The sequence below is a fragment of the Oncorhynchus tshawytscha genome, linkage group LG20 (assembly GCF_018296145.1).
Source record: "Oncorhynchus tshawytscha isolate Ot180627B linkage group LG20, Otsh_v2.0, whole genome shotgun sequence".
NCBI classification, from domain to species: domain Eukaryota; kingdom Metazoa; phylum Chordata; class Actinopteri; order Salmoniformes; family Salmonidae; genus Oncorhynchus; species Oncorhynchus tshawytscha.
The window spans coordinates 48,437,804-48,451,475 of record NC_056448.1 but is presented as its reverse complement, the minus strand read 5'-3'; the positions used below and the strand labels follow the sequence as shown (position 1 = coordinate 48,451,475).

The 13,672-nt window shown below is 37.9% G+C and overlaps 1 protein-coding gene across 1 annotated transcript in view; it reads left to right on the top strand.

The window, feature by feature from the left end:
- Positions 1 to 13,672, top strand: part of LOC121840169 (protein Hook homolog 3-like) — an 82,472-nt gene that overhangs the window by 45,814 nt on the left and 22,986 nt on the right. The window contains exon 13 of the mRNA XM_042302045.1: positions 897 to 1,165. Coding sequence (XP_042157979.1) covers positions 897 to 1,165 — 269 coding nt within the window. The remainder of the gene's footprint in view (positions 1 to 896; positions 1,166 to 13,672) is intronic.

The following is a 13,672-nucleotide window of genomic DNA, read 5'->3' as shown; positions in this document are numbered from 1 at the left end:
GTTGCTCGTAGGGCTGTGTTACTCATAGGGCTGTTGCTGCTCGTAGGGCTGTTGTTACTCGTAGGGCTGTTGTTACTCGTAGGGCTGTGTTACTCGTAGGGCTGTTGTTGCTCGTAGGGCTGTTGTTGCTCGTAGGGCTGTTGTTACTCGTAGGGCTGTTGTTGCTCGTAGGGCTGTTGCTGCTCGTAGGGCTGTTGCTGCTCGTAGGGCTGTTGCTGCTCGTAGGGCTGTTGCTACATTTAGGGCTGTTGCTGCTCGTAGGGCTGTTGTTGCTCGTAGGGCTGTTGTTGCTCGTGGGCTGTTGTTGCTCGTAGGGCTGTTGTTACTCATAGGGCTGTTGTTACTCGTAGGGCTGTTGTTGCTCGTAGGGCTGTTTCTACTCGTAGGGCTGTTGTTACTTAACAGCCTCCTCTCTTCTGCGTAGGGCTGTTTCTACTCGTAGGGCTGTTGTTACTCGTAGGGCTGTTGTTACTCGTAGGGCTGTTTCTACTCGTAGGGCTGTTGTTAACTCGTAGGGATGTTGTTACTCGTAGGGCTGTTGTTACTCGTAGGGCTGCTGTTACTAACGTAGGGCTGTTGTTACTCGTAGGGCTGTTGTTACTCGTAGGGCTGTGTTACTCGTAGGGCTGTTGTTACTCGTAGGGCTGTTTCTACTCGTAGGGCTGTTGCTGCTCGTAGGGCTGTTGTTACTCGTAGGGCTGTTGTTACTCGTAGGGCTGTTGTTACTCATAGGGCTGTTGCTGCTCGTAGGGCTGTTGCTGCTCGTAGGGCTGTTGCTGCTCGTAGGGCTGTTTCTACTCTTAGCAGTGACGTCTTTGGCTTAGTATGTTCATGTCCCTACAGTGCCTCTAGTCTAAGTATGTGATTGTGTCTAACGGGTCTTTGTGTTTCCCCAGGCATGGTTCCACTCGACAGTAACGAGGGCTCTGATTCGCTGGCTGCAGAGATCGTCACCCCAGAGATCCGGTATGATTTGTTGAGTCCCCAGACAGTCCCCAGAAATCTAGCATTTTTCTGTTGTTTTGAACTACCCCACATCACACTGATGTGTTATCTGCTGTCATACTTTCTAAACATTTCAAAGATTAGTACTCTGTTTCCGTTTCCGTTAAAATACGCTAAACCAATTAGACCTCTTCTTCTCTGGCCGCTTCCCCTCTGGTCGGTTTGACATTCTCCGCTCTGCTCGACACAGCCAGATACACAACGTGACCAAAAGTATGTGGACACCTGCTCATCCAATATCTCATTCCAAAATCATGCGCCTTAATATGGAGTTGGTCCCCCCCCCCTTTCCTGGCTATAACAGCCTCCTCTCTTCTGGGAAGGCTTTCCACTAGATGTTGGAACATTGCTGCTATAACAGCCTCTACTCTTCTGGGAAGGCTTTCCACTAGATGTTGGAACATTACTGCTATAACAACAGCCTCCTCTCTTCTGGGAAGGCTTTCCACTAGATGTTGGAACATTACTGCTATGACAGCCTCCTCTCTTCTGAGAAGGCTTTCCACTAGATGTAGGAACATTGCTGCTATAACAGCCTCCACTCTTCTGGGAAGGCTTTCCACTAGATGTAGGAACATTGCTGCTATAACAGCCTCCACTCTTCTGGGAAGGCTTTCCACTAGATGTAGGAACATTGCTGCTATAACAGCCTCCACTCTTCTGGGAAAGGCTTTCCACTAGATGTTGGAACATTGCTGCTATAACAGCCTCCACTCTTCTGGGAAGGCTTTCCACTAGATGTTGGAACATTACTGTGGGGGTCTTCCTAGACGTTTCCACTTCAAAATAACAGCACCTACTGTTGACCGGGGAAGCTCTAGCAGGGCAGAGATTTGACTTACTGACTTGGAAAGATGACATCCGATGACGGTGCCACGTTGAAAGTCACTGAGCTCTTCAGTACGGGCCATTCTACTGCCAATGTTTGTCTATGGAGATTGCATGGCGGTGTGCTCGATTTTATACACCAGTCAGCAACAGGTGTGGCTGAAATAGCCGAATTTACTAATTTGAAGGGGTGTCCACATACTTTTGTCTAAAGAGTGTACAATTTATGAATATCACAAAGAATTGATCAAGAGTTTAAGTCAACACTTGATTCGTTTCTGGTGCAGCTCAAATCATTTAGTCCCTTTTGTACCTTCAAGGCCTTTCTTTTTGTGCTCTGTGGAAGGCTGATGAATAGCCTGGCTGGGTAATGTACTATAGACTGATGAGTGGCCTGGCTGGCTAATGTACTATAGACTGATGAGTGGCCTGGCTGGCTAATGTACTATAGACTGATGAGTGGCCTGGCTGGGTAATGTACTATAGACTGATGAGTGGCCTGGCTGGGTAATGTACTATAGACTGATGAGTGGCCTGGCAGGGTAATGTACTATAGACTGATGAATGGCCTGGCTGGGTAATGTACTATAGACTGATGAGTGGCCTGGCTGGGTAATGTACTATAGACTGATGAGTGGCCTGGCTGGGTAATGTACTATAGACTGATGAGTGGCCTGGCAGGGTAATGTACTATAGACTGATGAGTGGCCTGGCTGGGTAATGTACTATAGACTGATGAGTGGCCTGGCTGGGTAATGTACTATAGACTGATGAGTGGCCTGGCTGGGTAATGTACTATAGACTGATGAGTGGCCTGGCTGGGTAATGTACTATAGACTGATGAGTGGCCTGGCTGGGTAATGTACTATAGACTGATGAGTGGCCTGGCAGGGTAATGTACTATAGACTGATGAGTGGCCTGGCTGGGTAATGTACTATAGACTGATGAGTGGCCTGGCTGGGTAATGTACTATAGACTGATGAGTGGCCTGGCTGGGTAATGTACTATAGACTGATGAGTGGCCTGGCTGGGTAATGTACTATAGACTGATGAGTGGCCTGGCTGGGTAATGTACTATAGACTGATGAGTGGCCTGACAGGGTAATGTACTATAGACTGATGAGTGGCCTGGCTGGCTAATGTACTATAGACTGATGAGTGGCCTGGCAGGGTAATGTACTATAGACTGATGAGTGGCCTGGCTGGGTAATGTACTATAGACTGATGAGTGGCCTGGCAGGGTAATGTACTATAGACTGATGAGTGGCCTGGCAGGGTAATTAATGTACTATAGACTGATGAGTGGCCTGGCAGGGTAATTAATGTACTACAGACTGACGAGGTGCCTGGCTGGGTAATGTACTATAATAGACTGACGAGTTGCCTGGCTGGGTAATTAATGTACTATAGACTGATGAGTGGCCTGGCAGGGTAATGTACTATAGACTGACGAGTTGCCTGGCTGGGTAATATACTATAGACTGATGAGGTGCCTGGCTGGGTAATTAATGTAACACAGCTAGCGTTAGTGTAGTATAGATCAGTCTAGTGGCTGGAAACACAGCTAGCGTTAGTGTATTATAGATCAGTCTAGTGGCTGGAAACACAGCTAGCGTTAGTGTAGTATAGATCAGTCTAGTGGCTGGAAACACAGCTAGCGTTAGTGTAGTATAGATCAGTCTAGTGGCTGGAAACACAGCTAGCGTTAGTGTAATCTCCACCCGGCACAGCCAGAAGCAGACTGGCCACCCTCAGAGCCTGGTTCCTCTCTAGGTTTATAATCTCCACCCGGCACAGCCAGAAGCAGACTGGCCACCCCTCAGAGCCTGGTTCCTCTCTAGGTTTATAAGCTCTACCCGGCACAGCCAGAAGAGGACTGGCCACCCCTCAGAGCCTGGTTCCTCTCTAGGTTTCTTTCTACAGTGGGGCAAAAAAGTATTTAGTCAGCCACCAATTGTGCGAGTTCTCCCACTTAAAAAGATGAGCGAGGCCTGTAATTTTCACCATAGGTACACTTCAACTATGACAGACAAAATGAGAAAAAAAATCCAGAAAATCACATTGTAGGATTTTTAATGAATTTATTTGCAAATTATGGTGGAAAATAAGTATTTGGTCAAGAACAAACAAGATTCCCCGCTGAAAAAGTTTGCAAACCATTGCTGTAGTTCCACCTTGGGCAGCAAACAGCATCTGAATAATAGCAAAATAAAATACGCTTTTGGAGGTTGTTTCGGCTTGAATTCAAAATTATACATATTTTTTTTACATTAAATGCACTATGCATTATGTGCGTTGAATGATGTAACAACACAGAATAAAACAATGAACTAAAGTCCCATGATGGTCGTGACTGTTCATTACTGCTGATCTCTTATTAAGCATCATTTATTCACATGACTTTTAATCAAATAGTTCATTTGTTGTGTATATTATCTATAAGATATTACATTAGTATTATATAGACATTATATTATATAACATTAGTTATATATTATATATATATATATATATATATATATATATATATATTACACATTAGTTATATATACAATATATTACATTAGTTATATATATATATATAAGATATTACATTAGTATTATATATATATAGATATTACATTAGTATTATATATATAATATATAACATTAGTATTATATATATACTATATACATTAGTTATATATATAATATATTACATTAGTTATATATATATAAGATATTACATTAGTTTTATATATATGTAATATATTACATTAGTTTTATATATATAATATATACCATTAGTTATATGTAATATATTACATTAGTTATATATATATATATATATGAGATATTACATTAGTATTATATATATAATATATAACATTAGGTGTATATAATATATTACATTAGTTATATATATATATATACTATATTACATTAGTTATATATATAAAATGTATTACATTAGTTATATATATACATATATAATATATTACATTTGTTTTATATGTATATGATATATTACATTAGTTTTTTATATATATATATATATATATATATTACATTAGTTATATTTGATGACTTTATTATTTAATTCCAAGTCATCATCTCATCTCTATAGAGCTGCTGTCTGACAACATCCCTGTTTTAGTAGTTCTTCACAGTAAATAAGGCTTTATGACTGCTGAATACCAACTATCAGTACCTTAGAGCCCTGCCTCCAGCTGTTTGCTAAGAAATTCTAGGGACAGTAAGGAGGCCTGCGTCTTGTGACTGTAGCGTACGTGTAGGTATGTACGGCAGGACCAAATCGGAAAGATAGGTAGGAGCAAGTCTGTGTAATGCTTTGTAGGTTAGCAGTAAAACCTTGAAATCAGCCCTTGTCTTGACAGGAAGCCAGTGTAGGGAGGCCAGCACTGGAGTAATATGATGGTTTGGATCTAGTCAAGATTCTAGCAGCCATGTTTAGCACTAACTGAAGTTTATTTAGTGCTTTATCCGGGTAGCCGGAGAGTGTAGCATTGCAGTAGTCTAACCTAGAAGTAACAAAAGCATGGATTCATTTTTCTGCATCATTTTTGGACAGAAAGTTTCTGATTTTCACAATGTTACGAAGAAAAAAGCTGCTCTTCAAATATTTATTTATATTTTGTAAATGTTTGTTAAAAGAGAGATACTGGTCCAGAGTAACACAGAGGGCAGTTTCATTTGAGATGACTGTACAACCGTCGAGATTAATTGTCAGATCAAACAGCAGATCACTGTTTCTTGGGACCTAGAATTATCTAGGTGTCTGAAACACTTCCAGGTTAGGCAATTTTGGGGCTTCACCATGTTTCATCAAAAATATACAGTGTTTCATCTGCACAACAATGAATGTTGACATTGTGTTTCCGAATGACATCACCAAGAGTTAGAATATATAGTGAAAACAATAGTGGTCCTAAAACAGAACCTTGAGGAACACTGAAACTTACAATTGATTTGTCAGAGGACAAACCATCCACAGAGACGAACTGATATCTTTCAGACAGATCAGATCTAAACCAGGCCAGAACTTGTCCATGTAGACCAATTAGGGTTCCTAATTGTCCTAACTAGACGTGTTTAATCCTAACTAGACGTGTTATGTCCTAACTAGACAATAGACTGTACAGGCTAGGGGAAAGTTGTGTAATTTAAATAAAACCAGGGAGGAAAAGGTGAACTTTAGGCTCGTTTGATAAATTAGCGACGTATGTAAGACAAGACAGATACAGATTACCAAGACTGTTCTTTCATTCTGCCTGTCCCCTCCTCTCTCTCCTCTCGCGTTGGCTCACCTGCTCTTTTCCCTTCGCTAATGATGCGAGTGTGCTCAGTCTTTGTGTAACATGTCCAAGTCTATTCGTTTAACTTTACGAGGTGGTATTGAGGTAATGGTAGCACAGGTGTAATACTTAACCATCAGAAAGGGAGGTACTGTAAGTCATACACAATAGCTTTAGGACCATACTCATTCACCTGAAATTGTATAAGTTATACATCGTATAACAGATAAACTATATACACTATATACACTACATATACACTATACATCTATACACTATATTTGTATACACTATACACTATACACTATCAGACTATACACTATACACTATAGACTACACACTATACACTATACACTATACACTGATATTACATTACACACTACATATATATAACACTATTACACTAATGTACACACTATACACTATATACCTATACAGATAGAAGCTACACTCAGACTATACACTACATATAACAACATGCTACAAGCTATACACTATACACTAGGGTATACTGATATACACTACACATATACACTAGTTATGGAGGACACTAACACTATGTACACACTATACACAGTAACACTATACACTACATATACACTATACACTATACACTATACACTACACTATACACTACACACTATACACTACACACTACACACTATACACTACACTATACACTACACACTATACACTACACACTATACTACACACTACACTACACACTACACACTACTATACACTATACACTACACACTATACACTACACTACACTATACACTACACACTATACACACTACACACTATACACTACACACTACACTATACACTACACACTACACACTATACTATACACTATACACTATACACTACACACTATACACTACACACTATACACTACACACTACACACTATACACACTATACACTATACACACTATACACTATACACACATATACACTATACACTACACACTATACACTACACACTACACACACTACACACTACACTATACACACTATATACACTACACACTACACACTATACACTACTACTATACACTACACACTATACACTATACACTATACACTATACACACTATACACTACACACTATACACACTACACACTATACACACACTATACACTATACACACTATACACTATACACTACACACTATACACTACACACTACACACTATACACTACACACTATACACTACTATACACACTACACACTATACACTACACACTATACACTACTATACACTACACACTTACACACTACACACTATACACACTACACACTATACACTATACACTACACACTATACACTATACACACTATACACACTACACTACACACTATACACACTACACACTATACACTACACACTATACACTACACACACTACACACTATACACTATACACACTATACACTACACTATACACACTAACACTACACACTATACACTATACACACTATACACACTACACACTACACACTATACACTACATACACTATACACTATACACACTACACACTATACACACACACACTATACACACTATACACTATACACTATACACACTATACACACTATACACTACACACTACTATACACACTATACACTACTATACACTATACACTACACACTACACTACACACTATACACACACTACACACTATACACTATACACTACACACTACACACTATACACACTATACACTACTACACTACACTATACACTACACACTATACACTACACACTATACACTATACACACTATACACTATACACACTATACACACTATACACACTATACACACTATACACACTACACACTATACACACTACACACTATACACTACACACTATACACTACACACTATACACTACACACACATACACTACACACTATACACACTATACACTACACACTACACACTACACACTATACACACTATACACTACACACTATACACTACACACTACACTATACAACACTACACACTATACACTACACACTATACACTATACACTATACACACTATACACACTATACACTACACACTATACACTATACACACACTATACACACACACTACACACTACACACACTATACACACTATACACTATACACTATACACTATACACTACACACTATACACACACACATATACACACTACACACACACTATACACTACACACACTACACACTACACACACTACACACACTATACACACTATACACTATACACACTATACACTATACACACTATACACACTATACACACTACACACACTATACACACACTACACACTATACACTATACACTATACACTACACACACTACTATACACACACACTTTACACACACATACACTATACACTATACACACTACACACTATACACTACACACTATACTATACACTATACACACACACTATACACTACACACACTATACACACTATACACACTATACACACTACACACTATACACTATACACACTATACACTATACACACTATACACTATACACACACATACACTACACTATACACTATACACACTATACACTACACACTATACACACTATACACTACACACACACTATACACACTATACACTATACACTATACACACTACACACTATACACTATACACACTATACACACTACACTACACTATACACACTATACACTACACACTATACACTATACACTATACACACTATACACACTATACACTACACACTATACACTACTACACACTATACACTATACACTACACACACTATACACACTACACTACACTATACACTACACACACTATACACTACACACTATACACACTATATACACTATACACTATACACTACACACTACACACTATACACTACTACACTACACACTATACACACTACACTATACACTACTATACACTATACACTACACACTATACACTACATACACTATACACTATACACTACACACTATACACACTACATACACACTATACACTACACACTATACACACTACACACTACTACACACTATACACACTACACACACTATACACACTACTACACACACTACACACTATACACACTACATACACTATACACTATACACTACACACTATACACTACACACACTATACACTATACACTACACACTAAACACACTATACACACTACATACACTATACACTATACACTATACACTACACACTACTATACACTATACACTATACACACACACACTATACACACTACATACACTATACACTATACACTACACACTATACACACTACACTATACACTATACACTATACACACTATACACACTATACACTACACTACACACACTATACACACTATACACTACACACTATACACTACACACTATACACTATACACACACACTACACTATACACTACTACACTACACACACTATACACTATACACTATACACTATACACACTATACACTATACACTATACACACTACACACACTATACACTATACACTACACACTACTATACACTATACACACTATACACTATACACACTACACACTATACACACTACACACTATACACTACTATACACTACACTACACACTATACACACTACACACTATACACACACTACACACTATACACTATACACTATACACTACACACTATACACTACACACTATACACACTACACACACTATACACACACACACTACACACTATACACTACACACTATACACTACACACTATACACTACACACACACACTATACACTACACACTATACACTACACACTACACACTATACACTACACACTATACACTACACACATACACACTACACACTATACACACTACACACTATACACTACACACTATACACTACACACTATACACACTACACACTATACACTACACTACACACTATACACTACACACTATACACTACACACTACACACTATACACTATACACTACACACTATACACACTACACACTATACACACTACACACTATACACACTACACTACACACTATACACTATACACTACACACTACACACTATACACTATACACTATACACTACACACTATACACACTATACACTATACACTATACACTATACACTATACATACTACACACTATACACTACACACTATACACTACACACTATACACTACACACTATATACACTAAACACTACACACTATATACACTATACACTATACACTATACACTATACATACTACATACACTACACACTATACACTACACACTATACACTACACACTATATACACTATACACTACACACTATATACACTATACACTATACACTATACATACTACATACACTACACACTATACACTACACACTATACACTACACACTATATACACTATACACTACACACTACACACTATACACTACACACTATACACTACACACTATACACTACACACTATACACTACACACTACACACTATACACTATATACACTATACACTATACACTACACACTATACACTATACACTACACACTATACACTACACACTATACACACTATACACACTATACACACTATACACACTATACACTATATACACTACACACTATACACTATACACTACACACTATACACTACATACACTATACACTACACACTATATACACTACACACTACACACTATACACACTACACACTACACACTATACACTATACACTATACTATACACTACACACTATACACTACACACTACATACACTATACACTACACACTATACACTATACACTATACACACTATACACTATACACTACACACTACATACACTATACACACTATACACTATACACTACACACTATACACTACACACTACACACTATACACACTATACACTACACACTATACACACTACATACACTATACGATACACACTATACACACTACATACACTACACACTACACATTATACACTACACACTATATACACTACACACTATACACTATACACTATACACTACACTACACACTATACACTACACACACTATACACACTACACACTACACACACTACATACACTATACACTACACACTATACACTACACACTACTACACTACACACTATACACTATACACTATACACTACACACTATACACACTACACACTACATACACTATACACTACACACTACACACTACCCACTACACACTATACACTACACACTATACACACTACACACTATACACACTACACACTACACACTATACACACTACACACTATACACACTACACACTATACACACTACACACTATACACACTACACACTATACACACTACACACTATACACTACACACAATACACTACACACTATACACACTACACACTATACACTACACACACTATACACTACACACTATACACACTATACACTACACACTACACACTATACACACTATACACTACACACTATACACACTACATACACTATACACTATACGCTACACACTATACACTACACACACTATACACTATACACTAAACACACTATACACACTATACACTACACACTATACACTACACACACTATACACTATACACTACACACACTATACACACTACATACACTATACACTATACACTACACACTATACACTATACACTACACACTACACACTATACACTACACACTATATACTACACACTACATACACTATACACTACACACTACACACTATACACTACACACACTATACACTACACACTATACACACTATACACACTACACACTATACACACGACACACTATACACACTACACACTATACACACTACACACTATACACTACACACAATACACTACACACTATACACACTACACACTATACACTACACACACTATACACTACACACTATACACACTATACACTACACACACTACACACTATACACACTATACACTACACACTACACACTATACACACTATACACTACACACTATACACACTACATACACTACACACTATACGCTACACACTATACACTACACACACTATACACTATACACTAAACACACTATACACACTATACACTACACACTATACACTACACACACTATACACTATACACTACACACTACACACACTATACACACTACATACACTATACACTACACACACTATACACTACACACTATACACACTATACACTACACACTATACACTACACACTACACACTATACACACTACACTACACACTATACACACTACATACACTATACACTATACACTACACACTATACACTACATACACTATACACTAAACACACTATACACACTACATACACTATACACTACACACTATACACACTACATACACTATACACTATACACACTACACTACACACTATACACACTACATACACTATACACTATACACTACACACTATACACTACACACACTATACACTATACACTAAACACACTATACACACTACATACACTATACACTATACACTACACACACTATACACTATACACTAAACACACTATACACACTACATACACTATACACTATACACTACACACTATACACACTATACACACTACACACTACACACAACACACTATACACACTACACACTATACACACTACACACTATACACTACACACAATACACTACACACTATACACACTACACACTATACACTACACACACTATACACTACACACTATACACACTATACACTACACACTACACACTATACACACTATACACTACACACTATACACACTACATACATACACTATACACTATACGCTACACACTATACACTACACACACTATACACTATACACTAAACACACTATACACACTATACACTACACACTATACACTACACACACTATACACTATACACTACACACACTATACACACTACATACACTATACACTATACACTACACACTATACACTATACACTACACACTACACACTATACACTACACACTATATACTACACACTACATACACTATACACTATACACTACACACTATACACTACACACACTATACACTACACACTATACACACTATACACACTACACACTATACACACGACACACTATACACACTACACACTATACACACTACACACTATACACTACACACAATACACTACACACTATACACACTACACACTATACACTACACACACTATACACTACACACTATACACACTATACACTACACACACTACACACTATACACACTATACACTACACACTACACACTATACACACTATACACTACACACTATACACACTACATACACTACACACTATACGCTACACACTATACACTACACACACTATACACTATACACTAAACACACTATACACACTATACACTACACACTATACACTACACACACTATACACTATACACTACACACTACACACACTATACACACTACATACACTATACACTAAACACACTATACACT